The sequence below is a fragment of the Ziziphus jujuba genome, chromosome 2 (assembly GCF_031755915.1).
Source record: "Ziziphus jujuba cultivar Dongzao chromosome 2, ASM3175591v1".
NCBI classification, from domain to species: domain Eukaryota; kingdom Viridiplantae; phylum Streptophyta; class Magnoliopsida; order Rosales; family Rhamnaceae; genus Ziziphus; species Ziziphus jujuba.
Window position 1 is genome coordinate 26,607,023 of NC_083380.1, and position 26,355 is coordinate 26,633,377.

The 26,355-nt window shown below is 30.7% G+C and overlaps 3 protein-coding genes across 4 annotated transcripts; 1 reads left to right on the forward strand and 2 right to left on the reverse strand.

Moving 5' to 3' along the window:
• Positions 1-2: 2 nt before the first annotated feature.
• Positions 3-2,422, reverse strand: LOC125422245 (H/ACA ribonucleoprotein complex subunit 3-like protein). Of its 2 annotated transcripts, none has more exons than XM_048472920.2 (4): positions 2,264-2,422; positions 1,543-1,618; positions 1,036-1,078; positions 3-329 (listed from the first exon to the last, which is right to left on the reverse strand). In XM_048472920.2, exons 2-4 carry the CDS (start codon positions 1,594-1,596, stop codon positions 232-234), a joined length of 195 nt encoding a protein of 64 aa, XP_048328877.1. In that variant the 5' UTR covers positions 1,597-1,618; positions 2,264-2,422; the 3' UTR covers positions 3-231. The 2 variants fall into 2 exon arrangements, with proteins under 2 accessions (XP_048328877.1, XP_048328878.1); XM_048472921.2 differs by having other exon boundaries at positions 1,543-1,615; positions 2,264-2,420.
• A 1,697-nt stretch (positions 2,423-4,119) lies between these two features.
• Positions 4,120-7,792, forward strand: LOC107419234 (uncharacterized). Its single transcript, XM_016027974.3, has 4 exons — positions 4,120-4,550; positions 6,028-6,066; positions 7,279-7,363; positions 7,467-7,792. The coding sequence occupies exons 1-4, from the start codon at positions 4,188-4,190 to the stop codon at positions 7,547-7,549; spliced, it is 570 nt and encodes a 189-aa protein (XP_015883460.3). The 5' UTR covers positions 4,120-4,187; the 3' UTR covers positions 7,550-7,792.
• Positions 7,793-20,002: 12,210 nt separating this feature from the next.
• LOC125422407 (cyclic dof factor 3) lies at positions 20,003-23,169 on the reverse strand. Its single transcript, XM_048473946.2, has 2 exons — positions 22,920-23,169; positions 20,003-21,704 (listed from the first exon to the last, which is right to left on the reverse strand). Exons 1-2 carry the CDS (start codon positions 23,070-23,072, stop codon positions 20,346-20,348), a joined length of 1,512 nt encoding a protein of 503 aa, XP_048329903.2. The 5' UTR covers positions 23,073-23,169; the 3' UTR covers positions 20,003-20,345.
• Positions 23,170-26,355: the final 3,186 nt, after the last annotated feature.

The window sequence follows — 26,355 nt, forward strand, 5'->3', positions numbered from 1 at the left end:
GATTCTACATAAACAAGTCCTTAAATTTGACTTCTCATTTTTTCTTTTTTTCATTTCAAATTAAGTCCATCAAATCTGATAACAACCATAATATAGTATACAAGTATTAAGCATAAACATAAACATATCCAGGACAAGTAACAAAACGGTCGTGCACAGCATCACTTCCTGGCAGGGACAAAATTCTACTATAAAGCAGGGCATTAAAACCATCGATCCCTAATAAAGTATTCAATATTTCAGAGGTGGCTTCTGAATTGGCAACAATCCGAAACGCTTCTTTAGAAGAACTCTGTGCCTCGAGTACTTGTCATCGGGGGAGAAACGAGCTACAGTTGAAAATGGAAGAGGTAACATATAAATAACAGAAGGAAACACAATGCACAAAATCTAAGCACGGGGAGTGAAAATCGATATGCAAATCATCTCCAACAACTGTGTTATAGAATTTACAATGTTTTTGGTACTTTCCGAGTATAAGTAAATCCGGCATCACTAGGTACACAATCTCATGAACAAAATAAAGAGAAGTATCACCAAAAAAGGCAAAGTGAGGTTAAGTCATGACAATAGAACCCATCAATCATACCACTACAAATTTCAGACAATGACATCCTTTCTTATAACAAGACAATGAGTAGACGTAATTTCTTATTGTCAAAAATGAACAACATGCTGCACATATCCTTATGATTTAAAGTAATTTCTTATTGTCAAAAATGAACAACATGCTGCACATATACTTATGATTTAAACCACATATAAGAAAACTAAGATTGACTTCGTTTTATAGATGTACTTGCAGACCAGTCCAGCCAGTAAATCAGAACAACCATTATTATTGCTTATTCCCTATCATCATGCTTCATTACACATTTAGAACGAAAGATGACAAAATACTCACTAAACATGTACGTCATTGAAAAGAACAAGGGCACAATCATATATATATATATATATATATATATACATATATGTATAATAATACATAGCTAATAAAGCAGCCAAAAAGTCGGAAGTGCTTTAGGCATCTACCTGGATGGGCTGATTGGGTGGGCAACCCCAGTGGTGATTCTTTCTGCATACAATGCAAGTTAAAATCAATCGTTAAATAGATATAGGGGGAAAAGCTTAAAGAATGAATCAAAATTTATGCAAATGGCACTTGGTATAGGTTGATTGAAAAGATTCTCCTGTACTATGGAACTCATAATATGCAAGATTTCCAGGAACTAGCCAGCAAATTTACTAAATATTATTCAATATCCAATTATACTAAAGCGAATACCGCATCAACAAACTCTACCAAGGATGTATAGCAAGTTGTTTTGAATAAATAATATAATCCAAATCCAACCAACATATGCATTGAACCAGAAAAAAAATTTATGCTTCCAATGCATGAATTTTGAAAAAAATGTTCACGTAAAAAGCCACAAGTACAAGAAGCACAGGTGTTTTCTACATGTAAATTTCAAATGCATTTGAGATATGAGAACTTAGCAGATGTCTTGGGGCTAAAGAGTCTATCAAATTACACACCTTGGTAGTGTAGACTTTATCACCATTCTCGTTTATGTAAAACTGAAGATACATTGTAGCTGACTTTTAACCCCTGCTGAAATCAGAACAAATATGATACCACTCCAACAAAAGATTCATGGAATTAAAAATCGAACAGACCTTCGAAAGAAAAACCATAACACACCGAATATAACAGATAACAATAGATTATGTCAATTTTGCCATATCAGAAGGAACTGAATATGTGGAAAACAAAATACAAGTACTTTCAACTCCCAAATGCAACAAAATCACAAATATTACAAGCAACAGAGACGAACTCCTTGTATGGAAAAAATAATAATAATAAAAGTAACAAAATCTTAACCAAAAAGAAAAAAATAAAACTTTATCCAAACCCCACCCTACATATTCAAGAATCCAAGCAATTCCCAGATACCCACTTTGCGATTGTTCTGTCTTTCTAGACAAAAAGATGGCAAACCATTATATATATACATGAAAACGAAGAAACAACCAGAACAAGCTGAAACTTACAATTCAATACAAAAAAGAAATATAAAATTAATAAATATGAGACGCTACAAAATCATTTTATTAAACAAATTTGACAAAAACAAAAAAGAAAAAAAGAAAAATAATTGCAACATGCAAGGCTTATTTGTTATTTCAACCCGAAATCCATTTAGCTCACTTAAGTTTTGTCCCCAAAAAAATGAATGCCGGTGGGTGAACTTACCGGAAAGTTTGATTGCTGAGCTGCCGGCGGAGGATTTTGAGGCGAACAGACAAATTGGACGCCGGCGAAAACTAGGGTTTTGGGAGTGTGGAATGGCTGAAGGGGATTTTAAAGGGAATTTGAATTCGTGCCCTAATTTTACCCTATTAGAACTTTTATAATCCTATGCGGGCGCCAAACATGGCAAAACCATGAGCTCACTTTTCCACCTTGACAAAAATAAATAAATAACTAAGTTTTTGTTCTTTTTTTTATTTTTTATTTTATTTTTTATTTTTTTTTATGTACAAATAGGTATTTAGGGTATTACTTGGTTTCGCAAAATTTTAAAATAAGAATAGATTTAAAACTTTAACCAAACTTTATCTTTTTTTCTTGTAAAAGAACAAAAATCTTATCTTTTAAGTAATGAAAATTTAGCTAATTTATACAAATGTAATTTGAACTATTTTATTAAAAATAAGGGTGTGTAAAAAAACTGACCAATTAATGAAATCATTCAATCCAATGCAATTTAATTTATTTTGATCAGTTCTTTTAATATAATCGGCTTGCATCAGTTCTGAAAATTAAAAAGGATTATCAATTGATTTGATTCGATTTTTGAGGTGACAATTAGGTAAAATGGATTAAGTTATTAATAATATGTATGATAAAATTATATATTTAAATTTTTTATTTGCACTTGCAATTTTATTTATTGGTTATACGATTTCAATATGATACGTAAGTTTTTAATCATTTTTAAATTTTAACTTATCTTGAAAACATTTATAAATTTTTATGTATTTTTTTTTAAATAAACAGTTTACTTTAAAAAATAAATATTTTATATAATAAAAAGTTAAAAGTCAAAGTATATTGTCCAAAATTTAAAATTCACAAAGTACAAAAGCTTTTAAAAAAAGCTCCATTTTATTTTTAAAAAAATAATTTAAAAATCAAGATTTAAAATAAATTATAGATTTTAAAACATTTAATGGATTATAATATAATTTTATAGATTTTATAAAAAATTTATAAGAATCCAATAAAATTTTTAGGGTTAAGATTGGATTTCATATTAACAATTTTTTTTTTACAATTTTAATGTTAAAATTCATTATTTTTTAAAATATTTTAAAATTAATGATTTTTTGAATAGTATTAGATTTAAAAAAAAAAATTAAAATATCCTAATTGAATACATCAGGATTTTAATGGATTTTTAAAAAAATCTATTAAAATGTTAATTGAATATTACTGAATTTGTATAAACTCTTTAAAAATCTAAAATGAATACTTCTAAACTATTAAATATTTTTAAAATCTTTCAAATTCTAAATTTAATACATCCTTTTAAATCGATTATTAATTTAATTGGCGTGGATTTAATTTTACGTATAAATCAATTCGATTTGAATTGAAACAAATAAAATTGATTACTAATTGAATTAAAATGAACATTCATAAATTAGATTAGTTTGGAACCAATTTTTTAGTGAGTTAAAAAGTTTCATTTTTAAGATAATAAATTTGCAAAGTATTTTTTATACTTTTTTTTTCTTCTTTTTTTCTTTTTTGGATGAGCTAAAAAGATTTTTAAATTTTCAAAACTTACAAAAAAAAAAATTCTATTTTGATTCTATTGATAATATCATAATATAAAAAATATATTTTGAATTGTCAACCCTCATACTTCGAAAAATAAACTAGTTTAACTGTAATTAACATTTTTACACATTCGATTTACATATAAAATTATTTAAAAAATTTATTAAAAGGAGGTGAAATTGGAACCAAATATTTAAAAAAAAAAAAAGTAATTTTTATAATTTAAAAAATATATACAAAAACATATTGCATAGTTTTAAACGAAAACATATTGCATAGTTTATCCAGAAAAAAGTTTGTTGCTCATTTTCTGGGCAAAACAGAGGGGAAGATGAGGCCAGGCAAAGAACCTAAGAGGAGAAGCCGAAGCTCATCGCCAATCAGGGACCGAACCAGAGTTCCCTCGAAATTGGAACAAACCCTAAGTGGGTCTCGTCCTTCCGTCTCTGTTCTGGACCGAGAGCTAGCCACCAACGACGACGCCATTACTCTCTTTGAAACCAATTCGGTTCCCAACCCTCGAAGCTTTCCATACAGTGTCAAGCAGCAATGCTGGGACAAGGCCGATAAGGTCAAAGGCCGAGACCCTGATAGGTGGCGCCGAGATGCACTCGGAAACATAGTGTTTCGGAAGCTCGTGGGCTGCCCTGGTTGCCTCTGCCATGACTATGATCACATTTTGCCCTACTCTAAGGTACTATATTTTCCAAATATGTGTGTATATATATATATATATATACTTTTTTGGTTTATGTGGGTTGGCTTTGGTTTTGTGCGATTATATGGCTATGTTGGTTTTTGGAATATTACTAGGGGAAGGGAAATTAAACGTGATGCATTCTTGTCTTCATTATATGGTAGTGAGAAATTTATGAGAAAAACCGTTGCATAACTTGAAAATTAGTATAGAATCTGTAGGGATTTCGAATTTCTTTTACCTCTGTCATGATTATGATCTTATTTTGCCTTCTTCTTGAGATATTATATAATATCGTTAAAAAAAAAAAAAAATTTTTGTTTTTTTTGGGGGATATCTTTGGGCTTCTGGTTTGGGTTTTGTGAAGTGGGTTGGCTTTGGTTTGGTTCGTGAAGTGGGTATCTTATGGCTACGTGGATACTTGGATATTACTGTTTGCATTATAAGGTGGTGAGAATTTATTGAAAAAACATTGTATAGCTTGAAATTGAAATAAGAATAGAATCTGCAGGAATTTCGAATTTCGTCTAAATAAAGTGAGAAGCTCGTTTTATTAACTTCTGCGTAAATAGGGTAAAGGAAGGGCCTTTTTTGGATGCAACTACTGAAAGTCATATTTGCATTCTATTAACTTCTGCGTTTTCCTTGTGGTGAATCATTTAGTGGGTCGGAGTTTTAGAAGTTGTTGGTTTTACTTTGCAATTCTGGGTCTATTGTGATTTAATCACAGTGAATGAGTTGAGATGAGAATAAGGTTTTTTACTAAATCATCTGCCTAAATGGTGGAGAATGGCACTTGGTTTGGGAGTTGATACCTAGCGTTCAATCTTCACATGGAATTTATATCTCGTTAAAATTTGTTATTTTTGAGGAAAAGAAAACAAGTTATCTGCGCAATGGGGAGTTATACATAAGTTAATTATCAATTGCAGTAGGACATGCTAAGAAATAGGGTGGTCCAAAGTCTTGTTACACCATACCATTGTCACAAAACAATGATAAAATGGACAATTCCAGTCCACCTAAACACTAACTCAAAAGAATGTTTAGGTGGCAAAATGCTGTATCACCATTTTAGCTGTATTCTGCACACTCTCAGCTTAGAAATAGTGTGTGCAACAAGTTGATAACAATAGCGGTCTCAGTTTGATTTCAAACCAGATTGTGATATTTGTTTTGGAGATGCAAACGTTGCTAAAAACGCAGTTGCTTCATTGCTACTGCTGGCTTGATATAGATGCAACTTGCTCGACAAATTATATGCCTGCTTGGCCGGGGATTTTCTTATCCAGCGCCTTATGTTAAACTTCAGTTCACCTTTGGAGGTTAAAATATATTTCTAGATGTACCTACTAGCTGGGGCCAAATTTTGATGTTTGACCCTAGGTCTTCACAAACCTTAAAAACTGAACATTGTACTGTCTTGTGCATGCATGCTTTAATAAGGCTTGACTTTTATATCTTCATATTTCAGGGAGGACAAAGCACACTGGAAAACTGTCAGGTTTTGCAGGTATGGATTTTGTTCTTTAAGGCACTAAAGATCTTATAATTTTGCACTTTGGCATGGTTTTCTAATGCGTTCTATGTATAGTGTTATAGACACTTTACTTTATCTGTAATCTGTATATATAAATCCAATCTCAAACCTTTAATATTGGCACTGCCTTTTTGCATATGTGGGCTGCTGGTTTGATCACCAATACCAAATGGCATAACTCATGTCAGTCTGGCTAGGTGTAATTTTGTATTTCATGTTTCAGAGGTTCATTTCCTTGATCAATTATCTTTAAAAGAATAAATAAGTACTTGTTGGGCCTCCAACTTTGAAAGAGCAAAGTTTATTAGAAAGCTGAAGTCACCTTTGGCATGAATCTCATAAACATCTTCTTTCTGTCCAAAGGAAGTCCCATTCATAGCCTTTGTGCTACCATTCCAGCAAAAACTTCATCAATTGCCTTAATAATTTCTTCCAATGATCTTATGATTGTTTCTATATTCTTTACGTTTCTGGTTTATTCAAGATCTGTTTTCCAGTTTGGTCATCTTCTAGGATACGAACAAGACTTCAAGCTTGCTTTATCTTTCATTTATTTATGGTGTTTGACCAGAAAGAAATTCCAACTAGATGATTGAGACTTTCAAAATTTCCGGCAGTGATTACTTGCCAAATTTAAGGAAATCTTTCTCATGGGTGTATCTTATTATTTGAATTATGTGTATCAGGCCAAATAACAAAAACCAATAAGATATATAGTATTTAAATGAGATAGTAAGTGAAATATTGACTTAATGGCGGGCTAGATTTATTGGAAAAAGAAAAACTTTTATCGATTTATATCTGTGGCACAGTCATTATTAATTGTGGAATACTTATAAGGTCCAAATACTTATTTGTAGAAACCAGCTGAAGTCCCTGTTCAAGGGGAAATATTATACCTCTATGTCTTACTTTTAGCCGGGAAACAAACACCCAAGCAAATTTAAGATTAAGTCGGTAAATAGTTTTACACATTCTTGTAGTGGCAGAGAAATATGCTCAATAAATGTCTATCTTTGAGTTAGTTTTAGTCAACTCTCTCTAGCAGTTGCCTACAATAATTTAGACAATTATCAGTTTGAGAACTTAACCATTGACTGCCATTAAACTGTGAAAATTTATTTTAGTTTTACAGGATATGTTATCTCAATCAATAGCTTTGCTAATATCTCTCAAATTCTGTAGGCTACAGTAAATCGGTCAAAGGGAAACCGGACCGAGTTGTCTAGAGCTGAACTGATTCAGAAAAGTTCTTATTGTCGGGTGTCAGGTATCTTAAAAGACAATTAAACTCACTAATTGTGATTAAGGAGGTGATTCTTCCTGATTTAGTAACCAGAGACAGTTAAAATTGGGTTTTTAATGTTTTGCAGGTCGTGATATGGATCTACTTGAACTTTCAGCGTATGGCAATGTACGTCGTGGACAGGATTCTGGGGGATGTAGAATCCAATAACTGATTAAAGCTTTTATCTTGTAGATTGACTCCAGAGGTTAGATTGGAAATTCATATTCTTAGACATTCATCCAGTTCCAGCTTGGCTCACTGGTTTTGTTGTAATTCTATGAAACCGCAGTGAAATTCATTGATTATCATCCGCAATGAAAGTCATTGATTATCCTTAAACAATTGTAAATACATGAAGTATGCATCTACACTTTTCTCACTGCTAATGGATTGAACAGTTTAACACTGATATTATGCTTGCTCCTACATTAAACTTACCAAACTGTTAATATCTTGAAGGAACACTGCTGAGTTTCAGTACTACTTGGGCCTTTTGGTGACTCCTGATAACTGGGTATATCACTGGTCAATGAGATAATGAGAACAGTGTCAAGTTCAGTCCAGTGAAAAAAAGAAAAAAGAAAAGAATAATAATAAAAAATAAATAAATAAAGCACACATATGCACAAGATTTTAAATTTAGTTCAAGAGCATTTCTATAAGAGTAACCACTAGTAGGGCTGCTGGTTTTTTTTATAAAACGCAATGTTAGGAGTGATGCGGTACAACAAGCCACAATTAATTGAACGCGGTTTTATTTATTTTATAGGACCTATGTATTTTAATTTTTTGTTGTGTATTGACTTTACATGATATTGACTTTACATATGAAGATGATAATTCATTGTTACAATGCTTATGTGGAACAACTATTGTCTCTAAAACTTTCTTCCTAGGGGGTGAACATAGTTTTTGATTTTCGGGGGCAAAGAAAAAAGTGGAAACTATTTTTTATTGTATGAAGCTGAAAAGTCCATACATCAATTATTAATTCTTCTGTTTTTGGTGGATGTCTTTGTGGAAAAAAAAATAATAAAAAAAATAAAACTTAAATCTAGGTTTTGTGATTGACATGTTGTTAGATCATATTTGGCATGCTCTTTAGAACCATAACTTGATCATAAGGTCCAAATGCAATGTACCCTATTTTAAGCAAAGACATCATATGCAATTACTATAAACCTATAATTATATCTCCAAAAAATTCAAATTTGGAATCCTTCTCACTTCCCACTACCAGAACCCTGGTTATAATCTTTATCCTTGCTTTTCGGTAGAAAGTGAAGCTTCATGTCCACACTTTTTCTTCTTTAAGATGCTTTCCATCTTAAAAATATATATATATATATATATTTTTTTTTTTTTTCTTTCTCTTTCTAAAGGAATTCAAATGTTACAAAAAGAAACTCACTAGGTTTTTGTCATTTTCATTGAAAGCACTGTGTTTGATGCCATACACGCGTCCCACTCCCACCTATGGAAGGAAAATAGTTATATGTATTCCTTTGGAAGTGAAAGGCCTGCTTTTTGACCTCGTCACAGCTTTTTATATATATATATATATATATATATATATATATATATGGAAATTCTATAGCGAGGACGGTCCATATGAGAATCGTAGTATTAATGACAGTTTTTCATAGTATCAACAACAGTTTTTTAGAAAATCGTCATCAATACTATGAAAAACCGTCATCAATAATGTGGTCCGTATGAGAACCGTCCGCACCATAGACAGACTATATATATATATATATATGTATGTATGTATGTAGTTAGTTCAAATTTCGATAGGATCAATTCAAATTGATCATTTTTACCTCTACAAGGTGACTTTGATTTTATAAAATTAAATATTTTTGAGTAAATAATTATTCTATATATATATAAAGTAATTTTGTTTGTTTGTTTTTATTTATTTTTTATTTATGTAATGAATATTTTGATTGAACAATCAACAACTATTTTATATAAACATATGTAATGACTGAATAAAATTTTAGATTGTTTGGTTGTTTGATTTACATTGCACATGATTATTAGTTATCATCAGGTAACATAACTGTTGTTGCATGTGATATATATATATATATATATATATATTTTTTTTTTTTCCAATGTGGGAGCCTAGTCTTACTACACTTTTGTCAACTTCAAATTTCAACAAAATAGTCAAAATCTTAACAAAAATTCAATTAAACTAATGTTTGAAAATCAAGAAGAGTAGTCTAATAATAAGTTAGTGGTGGCCGTGGAAACATGAAACAATCCATAGCCATGAAGAACAAGGTGCCTTTTTCTTTTTTTTTTCTTCTTTTACTGGGAAAATCTATGAGCCATTGTTCCAGAATTTGTACCCACAATTTGAATAAATAAAAAGCACTAAATTAGGAGATAAGTTATAGTGGGGGGTTGAATCCGAGACCCAATAATAAGTGATACTTTGTAAAGACAAGGTCAACTTCAATAATTAAGCCATCGAACCAAAATGAAGCATTAATTTATCATGGAGATAGTGCGGAAAAGAGGTCAAACTCTGACTAAAACTTGTAAACTTTCACAAATGGTATGGAATTGTCGATACAATTTGTGAAAAATGGAATAGCAAAAAGTTTTTAACTTTTGAGTAATTAGAGTTAATTGCACTTTTATAATTTTGATTTTTAAAGTTTTACTATTTAGATTTTTAATTTTTAAAAATAATAATTTAGATTTTTAATTTTTCAATTTGTAATAGAATGGTTTAATCACCTCTGTAACCAAACAAATTAGAAACAGTTTCCATATAACTATTTTTTTTTTCTCATTGTTCAACATTTTAATTTCTTTTCTTATGGACTCTACTGTAAATTTTTGGACAAAATTTATATCAGTGTGTTGGATGAAATTAGGTGTTAAATAAATTTATAACAAATTAAAATATTGAAAATCTAAATTGATGCCTTTAAAACTTAAAGATCTAAAACACAAAATCTTACAAATCAAAGCTACCAATTATTCAATTAAACCACTAATTAATTTAGCGACAAAATGAGGTTGAAGATTATTACCTCGGATTGCTAAAAAAACCCATGGTTAAGTTTAAGATTTGACATCTCTAATGTTATTTATGGCCAATGGAATGGCGATTGCTTTTATGATCTTTTAAGTGTAAATTGATGAAAATGCAAGCAATTCTTTATCAAGTAAACATTCTGTTAGTTTTCTAAAAGATTATAAAATAAATAAATAAATAAATAACCCCCGTAATATCAATGGGTCACTTTAATGATTAGCGTAGTAAGTCAAATAATTTTCTAGTTTATTGATGTCATAGTTTCAAAATTTTGGTCTTTGGTCATGTTTTATTGTTATTATTAAATTTTTTAAAGTTTAGAAAGGGCTTTCTTTTTCCTTTTTCTTTTGTTTTTGTTTTTGTTTTTGGTTTTTTTTTTTTATAAATCTTTTTTGTTTAGAACATTGATTAGATTTTATGTCCATTGATATATGTTTAATTTATAATTTATGTTTCATGGTATATGAGAAATTCAAAAACATAAACCCTAGGTGTGACATAATAGTATGAAATATATATATATAGAGAGAGTATTTCTATGGTGTCTATAAAATCATACAGATACCAAAGACTACTGTTGACAATAGTTTTGATTTTCAATTGTATTCGTAAGTTTTTATGGTGCAAATATCCACATCATAATATATATATATATGAAAATTCTATGGTGAGGACGGTCCGCATAAGGACCGCAGTATTAGTGACAGTTTTTCATAGTATTAACGACGGTTTCTTAGAAAATCATCATCAATACTATGAAAAACGTCACCAATACTGTGGTCCGCATAAGGACCGTCCGCACCATAGACGGACTGTATATATATATATATATATATATATATATATATATATATATATATGTATATCCATATAATTTATCTATGGTTAAGGATAATGAGACATGATGTCTTATATCTCTTGTAATTATTTGTATCTATTGTAATCCTTGGTTACATTTTGTAATTTGTAGGTAAGCGTATGCAGCCTTGTTAGTCTTATTTATTGTAACAAAGTCCTCTATATGTATCAATTCATCATTCTATGTAATTGTACAGCTTTTAACATATTCTGAGTTTTATCATTTTATATGGAATTAGAGCCCTAGTTCTCCAATAAGATTTTCTTCTTCTTTTTTCCCCGCTCTTTTCTCCATGGCTTGAAAACCTCTGCTGAACCTTCCTCTATCTCTAAATATGTTCCCACTATTACGGTTCAAATTGAACCTATCATTCATGGTCAATCATTTATTGTTCTTAATGTTGTCTCTTAAGAACCTTTAAAACTCATATTCCCTTGGAGCATTCAATTTGATTCCTTTCTTGCTTCCTATGATCTCTATGGTTATGTAGATGTATTTCTTCTCTATTCACCACCTATGACTATTGAAGTCTCTGATTCTAGCATTGTTGTCAAACCAAACCCTAATATGTTTATGGGTTTGGCAAGATAAGTTTATGCTTAATGCTCTATGCTCTTCAAGCTTTTCTTATGCCTGAGGTTTCTCACTTGGTATTTTAAGCTAAAACATCCTATGAAGTTTGGACAAGTCATTTTGGCTAACCCTTACATTCTCACATTATGCGACTAAGGGAATGTCTCATCAAGCCTTAAATGCCATCGCTCCATCTCTGAATATTTGTTTGTGTAGACTATCACAAATGAACTAGCTCTTCTTCGATTGCCAATAATTGATGAGAAAATGTTCTCAATACCTTTTTCTTCCACTTCAAAGATATCTTTGCTATTTTTAGAACACATGATAATGCAGTCACGTTCAATCATCTTCATGTGCAACTAATCGAATACAACTCATATCTCAAAGAACTTTCTCTTTCACTTGAGCCTCACCCGATAACGCCTCATGTTGCAAGCCGTTCTTCTACTGGTTCTAACTTTTCACATAACGGTTTAAAAGTTTCATAGGTTATGCTTCCATGGGTTCTTTGTTAAATCATCTCCTCGGGTACTTCAAGTAACTATAAGGGGAAATGTCAATTATGTGACCAAATTGGTCATTCTGCTATGTTTTGTTCCTCTCTAAAATAGCAATTGACGTAATCTTCATCTTGACTAATCCAACCAGTTTCTACTCTAATCCCACACCTCATGCATATCACATCAATCCTATTGCTTAAGGAATATTGGGTCATCATCCATAATCTCCATGTCCTTTAAAATTGGCTTGGCTATTAGATTCAGGAGTCTCGCATCATGTGGCAATAAACTTATAGATCCTGGCTATTCACCCAAAGTGAGTATGAAGGAATTGATGAAATCTCTATGGGAATCGGCAAACACACCTTATTACTCACATTGATTCTGCTTTTTTATGAAATCTTCTATTTTATCAGATGTTTTGTGTCTTCCCACCATGAAATGGAATTTGCTATTAATTTCCAAATTCTATAAAACCAATAATGCTTATGTGGAATTATGCTTGATTATTTTGTTGTTAAGGATATGCTAACAGGCTCAATTATACTTGGAGGACCACGTAATAATGGTGTTTTTGAATGTCTAGCACAACAACTCAATTCCTTGGCTTTTACAGCCAATAAAGCCTCTCTTCATGAATGGCACTCTTGTTTAGGTCATTAGTCCTCCAAAGTTCTTCACAATATAGTCTCTCAATTTCCTCTTCTAGTGTCTAATTACAAAAATTTAATTATAATGCATGTAATTGTAATAAAGCATACAAACTTCCATTTGGTGTGTCTTCAACTTTTGTTTGGTGTATCTTCAATGTGTAGCTGTAAACCTTTTCAATTATTTTATTCTCATGTTTGGAGACCCTCTAAATAAAATCTCACGATGATTATAATTAGTATGTTGTTTTTATTTATCACTTCACAAAATGCGTATGGTTGTTTCCCATAAAAAATAAATCTTATATTTTTCAAGTTTTACTAAATTTTAAAAAGGTCATTGAAAAACTTTTTCAAACAATAATTATATCATTTTATTCTAACAATGGAGGTAAAGTCATTAGATTAATTTTTATTTTTATTTTGAAAAATATGATATTTTTCATTTTTTTAACTACTTCTCATACATCGGAACAAAATAATTATGCAAAGAAATATCATAGACACATTTGTGAAACAAGGGTGGCTTTATTAACTCCTATCAATTTACCATTAACATTTTAGTCATATGCTTTACCATTGCTGTTTTCCTCATAAATAGATTCTTCAAACAAAAATTATATCATTCTATTTTGACAATGGAGGTGAAGTCATTAAATTCAAAAGTTTTTTTTTTTCCTGAAAAACATGATATTTTTTATTTTTTAACTACTACTCTTACGCTAGAACAAAATAATTATACAAAGCTTTTGAAAAACATGGTATTTGTTATTTTTTAACTAGTACTCATACATTAGAACAAAATAATTATACTAAGAGAGGTCATAGACACATTCATGAAATAAGGCTGGCTTTATTAACATATGCAATTTATCATGGACCTTGTTACTCTTTGCCAATATTGTTTCTAATTTAGCCATCGCATTTAATATGAGGTTTTTTGTTCAAAAATTTGCCAATCTAGCCACTGCACTAGGTATAAGGTTTTTTGTTCAAAGCTTCCTAAAAGGTCACCTATCCTAGAACTACTCTTGCCTGAATACACTTTGCTTTAGAATTCTTTTAAACCTTGAAGCCAATTGCTCTGGAAAGTCCTCGGCGTTATAAGAATAACTATCATTATATTTGAATCATCTCCTGATCCATATCCGGGTAATATAGGATTGAACACCAAGTAGCTTGTCAATGCCCCGCATCTGCTCACACTAATTGTCACAATTCAACCTCTTTGGGGCTCAACATCTTTACTAACACACTTCCAACAAGTGATCCATACCCGAATGATATGGGATTGGAAGCCACGTAGCCTACTAATGTCTTGCACCCGCCCAATTGTTCATCTCAATCTATCCTCCTTCAGGCTCAACATTTTCATTGGCACACTTCTGACCAGGTACAGGATCAGATACCATTTAGGACATCCTGACTCTATTGATGTATCTATCATTATTTACTGATATTGTCCTAATTTAGTCATTGCACTCAATATATGGTGTTTTTTGTTCAGAAAATCCTAAAAGATCACCCCATCCTTGGACTACCTTGATTTGAGCATGTTTTACTTTCGAGTTCTAATCTAACTCTGAAACCAATCGCTCACTCTGATTTAACCTTGTTTAAATTTAAAGTTCGATAGCCAATCGCTCTGAAAAGCCTTTGGCGTTATAAGAGTTACTAGTATTACATTTGAATCATTCCATGATTTATACCTAGATAATGTGGGATTTGATACTAGGTAATCTGCCAATTCCCTGCACCCTCCCACATTAGTTGTCACAAAGATCATGTTGTTCATTAGAAATTGAAGATGGGAGAATAAGCAGACGTCGAACAATTAGTTTCTACTTTTTACTATTGTGGAATTCGTCATCAAGATGGATCTCCTTTATCCACCCCCTTTGTGGTCTAATGTCCTCGTTAGCACACTTCCGGTCGAGTACAAGCTTTGATATCATCTGTAACACCTGCTTCCATTGGCAAACCTGTCATTCTTTATCGATATTATCCCTTACTTAACCACTGCACTCAGTATATGGTCTTTTGCTCAAAGTTTCCTGGGAAGTCACTCATTCTAAGGTTGCTTTCGCCTGGGCACACTTAACTTTGAAGTTATTTCGAATCCTAAAACCAACTACTTTGAAAAGGTCTTGGCTTTATGAGAGTGACTATTATTACATTTAAATCATCTCTTGATCTACACCGGAGTGATATGGGATTGGATAATAGATAGCCCATGAGTGCCCCAAACTCACCCACACTGGTCATCACAATTATAATTTTGGTCCTATACTTTTACCACTGTCGTTTTCTTTCTTTTTTTTTTTTTTTTTTCAACAAACTACCTAATTATAAATTTTTAAAAACCTTTGAATATCTATGTTATCCACTTCTTAAGCCATATAGTTTCCATAAGTTAGAATCCTCCTTTTATCCATGTGTTGTTCTAGGTTATCTTCCCTCTCAAAGTGGTTGTAGATGCTACTCTCTCTCACGGTAACATATATATCTCCACGCATGTTAAGTTTGTTAAAATAGTTTTTCCGTATCAATCATCTCTTTTTCCTAATGACCTCTCCTCTTCTCCACAATCTACTATTGACAAGTCATTATCTATCATATATGGACTGATCATTAGATATTATTGTTTTTTTATACATTTTAACGTCAAAATATATCTAATCCTGTCATATGCTACGTCATCACAACCCAACACTAGTCTAAATCTTTCCACGTCATTATCTTTCATCCATTCTACTCTTTAACCAAGTCCGTTTCCAGCCTACTCCCATTGTGTACGCCATTATCCTACATCTTTGTGTGACATATGGCAACATAATAAAGCATGTCCGCTCTCCTATATAATGTCATACACCAACAATTATTGCTATAACTTCTACATCATCTCCACCTAAAAGAACTCATGCTATAAGGACACGTTCGTTAAATCATATTTTTAAATCAAAAATTAGTATATTCATGGCTACAAAAGGTTATCTCTGTTAAATGAAGAATCTAAAACATTGGCTAAAGCATTATCTATACCAGCTTGGCGTGAAGCTACGACTAAAGAATATCAAGCTCTGCTTCACAATGGAACTTGGGATCTTGTACCTGCAATGCCTTATCAAAATGCGATTGGAAGTAAATGGGTCTTCCTAATTAAACAAAACCCATATGGATCACTTGAGAGATCAAAAGCTCACTTGGATGCCAAGGCTTCAACCAACACTCTAGCCTTGATTATTCCAAGACTTTTAGTCTAGTAATTAAGCCAGGCACTATTAGAACTGTTTTAGCTCTTATTCTAGCCAATGATTGGAATATGAAACAACTAGTTGTCAATAACACTTTTTAAAATGGCAATTTGGAGGAGGAAATCCCCCTGCATCAACCTACTGATTTTGTTGATTCTACATGGCCTTGTTTTGTTTGTAGAGTAAAGAAACCATCTATGGCATAAAACAAGTCCCACTGGCATGTTATAATACTTTTAAAGGTTTTCTACTTCATTTTGGGTTCAAAAATTATCATTATGATACTTCTTGGGTTCAAAAATTATCATTCTCTATTTATCTACAAGTGCAATGGTGATATTCTATGTCTTTTTGTACATGGATGACATTATTTTGACAAGCAATAATAATAATCTTCTGCATAAGTATATTCATGCCCTCTCAAGTAGATTTTATTTTTTGACAAAACTAATATGGCAATGGCAAAGGAAATGTCTACTCCACTATCCATCTCCAATCCTCTTTCGATTTTTAATGGTAAAAAATTGGACAACTTAACAAAATATCAAAAAATTGATCGACGTTTGTAGTACTTTTATATGACCCGACTTGAAACCACTTTCTATATGAACAAACACACCCACTTCATACATTCTCCTACTCACATGCAATGAAGTGTCGTTAAGAGATTACTTCGTTATCTTAAAGGTACCATTGATCTTTGGTTGTTTCTTCGTCTCTTTTCTCTAGTTTTGCATGCATTCTCGCTTGTCTCATATTTCGAGTAGTATTATATTATAAATGATACACATCACATAGATTTATGTCCTGTCAAATTCTACTTTTACATTACACGGATATAGGTGGAATGAACAAATTAAATTTGCCGCTTTGTAGTAAAGGACGACAGCCACTATTACATGGTTGTAAATATAAGAATTTCAAGTCAAAATCATCCTTTTTTCCTCGGCCTTTGAAATTTAAATATGTATTTGAAGGATATATGAATCTATATAGGATTCACTTTGTCTTTCTAAGTTTTTAATATTTGGCAGACTATTATAATTAATTCACTAGCATTTTTTTAAATTTCAGTCTTTCAAACAATTTAACAGTCAAAGATTTTTTTAAAGATGATCTTAATAGGAGAATGATTGTTTATATATATATATATATATGTTATTTGTATTATATCTAGATGTGTTTATAGAGGCTACCTATAGGAGGTTGGTGGTAACCGAAAGTAGGCAAATGCAGAAAATGGTAGCAAAATGCTTGTTGGTTTGTGAGATGAGTTCAGTCTTTGTGATACTTTATGCTTCCATCGCTGAAATGTGCTCACTATGCTGTGCAACTCCAAATACTCCATGCTTGGATAGTGGTTTGAAATGAAATGACTTCCTTCTTCCTTTCATCGTAAAATTGTAAATGTCATTTCCTTCTTTGGTTTCACAACAAATTAAGCAGCCAAATATTCCAAATCAACTTTGTTATTCATTATATATAGGTTGTCATGAAATTAACAATTGAGTTGAACATTTTCACACTATTCTCTTTATATAGAAAATTGAAATTCATAGTCAAATTGAATAACTCTCGTATATTATCATTTAACAGATTATATATTTTCTCTCGAAGGCTTGATTCATGTCATATTTAATGGGATTTTGAGATTCCATGAAAAAATGAAATTTTTAGGTGTAAGGCTCTTTTTTTTTGGGGGTAGGTGGATAATGGTTTCCTAATTTCAGATGTCATTCTCAAATTTTTGAAAAATTATTTAACATTTTTAATTACATTTTTTTAAGACTTTTCTCATTGCTAACCAAATACTATAAAGAAAAATGATATCCTAAAAAATAATTTATGGAAAACAATTTCCCTCAAAACTTCATTACAAACTAAAACAAGCCAAGTAGGAAGCAGAGAGCAACATGCATTTGTATTCATAAAAAAAAATTACTGAACACGTTAAACAATAAGAAAAGTGTCATAAAACACTAGTTTTCCCTTAAAGAAAAGTGATACCCTTGAAGCGTCATTAAAACTGTTAGTTTTCCCAACAAAAAAGTACGAAAATTAGGCATATGGATGAAAAGACATGAGCAATTGCCTTCCTATAAAAAGTAAAGAGCAAAAAAGAAAGCAAAACAACAAGGGAGCGAACCAAAACAAAACGTATGCATGGCATTATATAGCAGTTTGGGTCCCATACCAACTCAGCATATGCATAAAAAAATTGTGGCCTATATTTGCTCCTAACCAAAAAAATATCTATGTGTTTCTCATTTCTTGATTGGTCAAGGACACACGTTTCACTTTGATTGTAGTTGTTTTGTCCAAGCTGTGAAATAACTTCGGTATTGACACATCCACTAAAGGGTTTTGATCCAAATATCCATGATTAGCATTAGAAAAAAAAAAAAAAACATAAAAGGTACTTTTATGCATTTTTCTCACTATTTATAGAGCTTTTTTTTTTTTTTTTTTGTTTTTTGGCTCTGACTCACTATTTCTAAAGCTGATTTATAGTTCTGACATCCAATTAATTGTACTATTTTCCACTGCCAATCAAGTGGGTAAGAAATAATTATCTTATATGTTTTCTTTTAAAAGCAATATTAATTATTGTTAACAAAAAGAGAAAAAAGAAAAAATAAAAACTTAGATCTCACATATAAAAAATAATAAAAATATTAATTTTAATATATCCAATGGAATCTAGATAATATAGGCTCAGATTGGATTATATACAATTTTAATCTATTGGAACATTCATCTAGTTATGATTTATTTGTCATGAGTATTTCAAATTTCCATGCTTAACAAAAATATACATTTGCTCCTTTCAGACCAATGGTGGCAAAATCAAAATTTTCTTAATCAATGATATGGAGGTTTTGTTTGGTACATCTTACGAAAGATCAGAAGTAATTTTTAAAATTCAAAAGCTATTTTTGAAATGTCTAAATAATTTATCTAGCAATATTTCATACCTTTAAAAAAGCTTTTAACTCAATTTAATAAAGAGTGTCTTTCCCAAAAATCATTTCTAAAAAAGCCAAAACAGAAGCAAAACCTATATCAAACAATTGCCTCAATTTAATTTGAATTCCCATTTCTGGATTAAAAAGCATAAATATATTATTCTTAGCATACAAGGAGGCTTAATGAGACATATTATGGGATGAAGACAATAGGTACATAAAAAAGAACAAATAAGGAACAGGAAGAAAGAAAAATATCAGAGAGTGAATTTATAACTTTAATGCAAGTTGTTTGGATCCTTTTGTGCTTGAAAAGGAAAGTAACTTGGCCTTTACTGAAAATATTCAAGTTTATCTAAACAAAAGGAGGGACCAAAAAGAACTCCAATTTTATAGCTTGTCCATCTTAGCCCCCACTCGGACCCCCTTCTTTATTATTTCAAACATAACCTTGAAATACGGGCATCTATACAAAAACTTCATTTTGCTTTTCCACAAAGAAAAGTCTACAATCCTTTCTTCTTTCTTTCCTATTTTTTATTTTGTTTCTTGGACCGCAATTCTGGTATCTTCTGAAATTATTGCTTTTCTTTAAAAAAAAAAAGAAAAAAAAAGATACTCCTCTACTCAATTTAGATTGAGTATGTAAGAATGCCAATAAATGGTCTCAGAAATTCTTGTTGGTTAATATTTGACCAAAGAACCAAGTGAAAGTAGGGGAGGGAAAAAGTTCACTTTCTATCTGCAGTATACGAAAGTTTAAGCCTAATAAAGGAGGACATATTTTTTCTTCTTCTCATGCTTCTTCTTCTTCTATTTTACACCTAAAGGTTCTCAAAGTCTCACAGCATTTCACATTTAAAAAGATATTTACATGAAAACAAACTCAACTAATTGTATCTCAACGCACCTGTGCATATTGTTACAAAAAAAGAAAAAAAAAAAACAAAATTAGCTCTCACTAAAGCTTTATCCTAGCTAAAGATTAGTTCCCGCATCATTCTGAGGAACCTAGAGAGACTTATCATACTTCAGTTTTCGACCTTTCTTCCGGTCAAATTCACCGGTCAACCCAAATGAAGTTGAATCCGAGACACCATTTTAAGAACTCTCATGGAAGTTGAGAGACCTAGACAAGGCTGCAGGGTTAGCTAGCAAAATTGAAGAGGTTTCAGCAATATTGCTTTTCTCATCACCCTTTGATTGGAAAGCCTTGAACAATCCTCCACCACTAATAGAATCATTCTTAATACCAAGTGTTGCCCAAATTGAGCTCTTAGCAGCTTCACTCGGGTCGTCGATCCGCAACGTTTTCGGGACCAAAACTGACGATCCATTCTTCTGTTTCGGTGGCTCTTCTTGCTCCAAATTGCTGTCTGGTTTCACAGCATCTCCTCCATCTCTAGAATGCTTCCCCAATGTTGGAGAATTCGAACCAGAGCTCGGGGACTTTTGGCTCGGAGATGAAGGTTGTGGAGAAGAAAACCAAGGGAAATTCCAAGTCCCTGGAACAGGACAATTCCAATAAGCTGCTGCTGGATAGAAAGACATTGGAAATCCTGGTGGGCAAAAAGCTGGTGGTGGAGGAACCGCTGAGTTCCATGGATAAGGCCAAGGAACACCGGGTAGGCACGGGATTTGAGATGAGAAACCATTGATATTAGGCTGCTGCAAGTGTTGTGGTGGTTCTTGATGGCAATTCCTGCCTACTTCATCCATTGAAACTGTCACAGAAGATGCACTTGAACAATCATCACCGTTTTCACTCCCTTTATTAGCAAACCCTCCTCCTCCTCCACCTCCTCCTACTACAACTACTTCATTTTTTCGAGTCCCATTCAGGACCTTTCTATCTGCAAGGTTTAAAACAGAGGCCATAGAATCACAAATTGGTGTATCCAATCCAAAGCTGAGGACTCTACCATTGGTTTTGATAGCCGGATGGTGTGTTCCATTCGGTGCATCAATTCGAGCCGCTTGAAGAGCCTCGGAGATGGTTATGTGCCGGTAGCGCGTAGCAGAGTTCTTGTTCTTCCGGCGACCAGCTCCAACCGGTACATTCCTCATGGTACCCCCAGCCGTCCAATATCTTTGACAGGCTTTGCAAAAATGGCGAGGCTGGTTGATGTTGTAGTTGTTGTAGTAGCAAAATTTGGTATCCATACTACTACACCTAGGACATGGAAGGATCTTATCAGGCTTCTTGAGTGTGTTTTTCTGATCTTCTGAATTGTTGGTTCCATCGCTCTGTTCTTTCTCAGTGTTGTTGTTGGTGGTGGTGGTGGTTTTTGATGATGATTTCGCAGTTTCTTCGTTTATGGAGGGAGTCTTTGGATTCACATTAGACTCTGATAATGTTATTTCCCGCAGGTTTCTTGAATCATCATCAGGTTTTTTTGGTGGAGGCGGTGGATCATCTTCTTCTTCTGTGTTCTCAGAGGAATTTTCTGGTTTTGAATCCTGTGAATTTTAAAGAAACAAAAAAAAATTCTAAGTATCAATAAATTTTGTGAGGTCCAAAGGAATTTTCTTTTATTTGTTTAATCAAAATTCTGTTCAATTTTTTATTTGTTTAGTTAAATTGACAAAACCAAAGCAAAAGTGAAAAGAAATATATCTATGTGTGAATCCCAAATGAAAAATCTTAAAAAGTAGTAAAATTGTATTGCTCTGTTTATTGGAATTAATTAAAAATTCAAAGATTGTTCAAAAGGCTATGATCACCATGACCAAAAGAATTTGAAAATTAAAAGAAAACACTTTCTCTTCCAGTAAAATTTGCACTGAGGAAATGGAAGAGTTTGACTGTCTAGGAAGAACAAGATTGAGAAGCATTTTTCGAGTAGGCATTCAATAAAAACAAAAATAAAAATCAATATATAAAAGGAATTATTTTGTGGAAAAACTATAATCCAGCATAATTAGCTTGTAGATCAGAAAGCAAGTATTGGAAGTAGTAAATAGATCACACAACCTAGAAAATTACTAGTACAAATAACTGCACTTAAATGAAACAGAAGGAAAAAAAATTATTTAATTGGTGGGGAAAAGATATATTTTATATGAAAAATGTTTTAGAAATTAATTGGTGAATTACTAATTTCATTGAAACAATGGGGAAAATGCAAAAAAATTTCTAAATACAACAAAAATAATTTTACAATTCAAAACTCTGTTCCAATTGGGTTGCAGGAAAAACAACCAAAAAAAAAAAAAAAAAAAGGCTAGAACTCTTCTATTTTTGCAACACTGAAAATTTTCCTCAAGTTTAATTGAGGAGAGAAGTTTGGCTATCTAGAAAATCGAGGGTAATAATCTTGTTTCTTTTTTCCAAAACACTATTTCGAATTTTCAAAAGCAGAATTTCATAGAACAAAATAGAATTAATCTGTAGAGTCAAAACGAGTTTAAGAAAGTAAAATCCCATTTATGTAATTAACCCAAAAACATTTCCAGAATACACAAAATTTTAGGATATCAAAGGAAAAAAAACAAAAAAAGCTAGTACCAGTCACAAGCATACTCTGTTCATGAAAAATGAAAAAAAAAAATAGCAAAAACAAAAACCAACCAACCAAATCCCTCAGCATTTTAGCAAAAGGGTTACCTTCAGATTTTCAAAACAGATAAATAAATAATCCTCTCTAACACTCACACAGCAAAACCAAACTGTACCTTCTCTGCTTCTGATTCTTCTTCATCCATTTCTTTCTCCGAAGACTTAAAGGCCCAGTCTTCACCGCCGAAGACTAAAGCAGAATCACCGTCGGCCGGCAGAGGTATTTTTCTTCCGAACAGCCTAATAGCAGGGTCCTTAGTTTCCTGCATTTTTTTTTTTTTTTTCTCAGCAACCAAACAGAGGAGAAGAGAATAAAAAAACGCGCAAGAAAATTCGTTGGTAGTCTGTCTTTGGGTTGGTGTCTAACGTCGTCTACGTTTTTGATCCGTTTAAACTAAGAGGTGGATGCCACGTCAGCGACTGGGTTTGATTCTCAGCCACAAGTTCTTGTGGCCTCTAGATTTTCTTTTGTTTGACAAAAATATTATTATTATTATTATTTTTGTTTTAATTTTTATTTTGGTGAGGAATTGAAGGGTTTCACAGAGATTTTGGTGCAACCTTTTTGGTGTTAGTAAGACCTTACAAGTCAGAGAGAATTGGCTGCTTCACTGACGTGGCATGATGTTATTGGACAGATTCTTTGGTCTTTTTCTGAAGGATTGAACTTGTCCTTTTGGAAAGTACAAAAAATTGAATTTTTTCTCTGTAAAATGACTCCACTGCAATCTTAAGTTTTACTATTTGTGGTTTTTTATTTTTTATTTTTTTATTTTTTTTATTTTTTTCTTTTGGAGTCTTATAAAAAAACTTTTGTTGATTTTTTAAAAATTGGCCGGCTCACAGCTTTTTTAGATTTTTATAACATTGATTTTTTTTTTTTTTCCTGTCTTTGAAAAACGATGTCTTTTTCCTCAATGAAAAAAGTTAATAGTTTTCTTTTATTTTAAGAAATATCCTATTTGTGTACTATTAATGTCAAACTATCTAGTTAAAAAACCTAGAACAATGTCAATCTAAAAAGTGTATGTTCAGAGATTATTTTAGAATATTTGCATCTCCTTTTTCTTATATCAAATAAAATAATAATTTTGGTCAGAAAATAAATTAAAACAAATATTTTTCCTCAAGAAAAAAAGTACATATATATTTTTATTTCTTCGTTTAGATGATATTCTGTTTTTTTTTTTCCCCTAACATGAAAGGAGAAGGGACCAATACTCCGCGATTTTATATATATATATATATATATATATATATGTAATTTTCCTGTTTTTGTGAAATATTTTTTTTATAAAAACTGTTTTGTGACACGATAAGAAAAACATGAATTTTGCGTTTTTAGAATTTTGTATATAATATCTTCTCATGGAATTATATAAAGAACTCACTCTACATATAATTTGTACATAATGATTTTGGAGATATTAGATGTTATAATCATATAAATTCGTGCTTTGAGGTTTTTCATTTTTTATTTTTGGTAAAAGTAAAAGTTAAAGTTTTATAGCTTATTTTGGATTATATGAATTTTACTATGCTCATCAAATTTAATTATCAAATTTTAAATATAAATAATTTTTTTTGAAAGGGATACAAACTAATATAAAAAGTACTTTAATGGTTGATAAATCATTATAACCAGCCAAAATCAAGGTTTAAAAAATTGAAATTTTTGTGAAAGTTTTGTCAAAATGTTCATATTTTCAAAGGGTATGTAGAAAATCTTAATCCCAAATGAAAACGGATAAGATTTTTAAAATTTCCATTGAAATTTATGATACTTTCACATAATTTTCATTGAAATTTCTATCAAATTTTTATATCAATTATTTTACAATTTGGTCAAAAAAAAATCAATAATAAATAATATTGATGTTTAACTACCATCTATCCATTTTTTTACCATAATAAATTTAATATTTTTATAAATATTATAAAGTATATATAAATTATAATACAGACAAAAATACACAATACATATTAAATAAGTAATAAATATTATATTATAAAGTAGATATATATCATAAAAATGTATGTATTCTTTTCAAATGTAGCTAAATGAATGGATAAAACATTCATGAAATGTCATTAAGTAATAACTCGTAAATACAGTCTCAAATTCAACCATATAATTTTGCATACAGTCAATTAATATCATATAATGATTATCAATAAGAATAGTCATATTTAATACAAGATCTATATATTTAGCATATTAGCAATTATACATAAAATTATCAAATAAATATAATTTGTAATAATTACTTCTCATATTTTACATTTCAAAATAAAAATGAGACAGAGACAAAAAATTTTTAAACACCTAAAATTCTATGTGGTATTGAGATGACATTTTATAACATATAAATATTATGATAAAATTATTTTATATATCTTAATTAATAAATATTTATGTCAAATATATATTTTTATTTAATAATATATTTTGATCATTGCTGCTTATTGTGCATTATTGACTAAGAGAAATATAAAATTCATTTTATATTTTTGCAATTTTTGTAACCAATTTGATAATTAATTGATTAATTAAGCTAATCCTAAAGATTCAACAAAAAATTTCATCTTTTCAAAATAAATTTTCATAATTTTTTATTAGTTTATCTATATTCAATAATTTTCAATATTTTACTAAATATTTCCATATTTTAAACTTATATATTTCCATCAATTATTAATTTTTTGAACCTTAGCAAAAATTCATAGTTAAATAAAGCTAGTAAAATAATACCACTTTAATTGATATGCAAAAGTTGGTATGTAATTTCCAGTAACGCTAATGTTATTGTTTAAACAAATTGATATTAGTTAATCATATATAACATCCTTTCAACCTTAGTCACATCCTGTACTTAGGATTGGACATCATATCTTAAAAGTGAGTGTGGGAATAAAACATTTTCCTTTTTCTTAATGTGAAAGATATAGTAGTAACTTTAATTTTATGTAAATTATAAATACTTTGTTTTTTTCTTTATGAAATTAAAAAAGTCCCCTATGCACATTAGTAAAGAGAATGGGAATGTTCTTATTTCAAAATTTACCCGCATCCCCATCTTCTTTTCAAATGAGATATGGATAAATTAATAACACTTTGTACCCTTTAATTACTAAAAGGATTTTACTCTTTATCCTACCCGTACATTACTACTTAAACTATTGTTTCCTTCCTATTTTATTTCAATACCACATTTTGATAAAATTAGTCATATAAACCTCATGTATTTTTGTGTAAAAACTTATTACTCATAATTTAGAAGAAAAGAGATAAATTATAATTTAATCATAAATTTAGAGTCAGCTTGGGAATCATTTCTTTTCTAAATAGTTATTTCTAAAAATATATAATCGGTACTTTTTCAAAAAATCATCTAATAGGTGATTTTCTGAAAATAAAATCATTTAAAGGGCTTCATATAAAAATATATATATACATATATATATATATATATAATATTATCAAACATTATAAAAAGTATTTTTATCCTTTTTACAGCGCTTTTAGAGCTCTAAAAATCACTCCCAAATGCT

Coding starts and splice junctions, on each gene's coding strand:
- LOC125422245 (XM_048472920.2), bottom strand. CDS start 1,596: ATGTATCTTCAGTTTTACATAAACGAGAATGGTGATAAAGTCTACACT. Junction 1,079..1,542: donor ATAAAGTCTACACTACCAAG/GTGTGTAATTTG, acceptor CATTGTATGCAG/AAAGAATCACCACTGGGGTT. Junction 330..1,035: donor CACCCAATCAGCCCATCCAG/GTAGATGCCTAA, acceptor TTTCAACTGTAG/CTCGTTTCTCCCCCGATGAC.
- LOC107419234 (XM_016027974.3), top strand. CDS start 4,188: ATGAGGCCAGGCAAAGAACCTAAGAGGAGAAGCCGAAGCTCATCGCCA. Junction 4,551..6,027: donor ACATTTTGCCCTACTCTAAG/GTACTATATTTT, acceptor TTCATATTTCAG/GGAGGACAAAGCACACTGGA. Junction 6,067..7,278: donor AAAACTGTCAGGTTTTGCAG/GTATGGATTTTG, acceptor CAAATTCTGTAG/GCTACAGTAAATCGGTCAAA.
- LOC125422407 (XM_048473946.2), bottom strand. CDS start 23,072: ATGCAGGAAACTAAGGACCCTGCTATTAGGCTGTTCGGAAGAAAAATA. Junction 21,705..22,919: donor AAGAATCAGAAGCAGAGAAG/GTACAGTTTGGT, acceptor TAAAATTCACAG/GATTCAAAACCAGAAAATTC.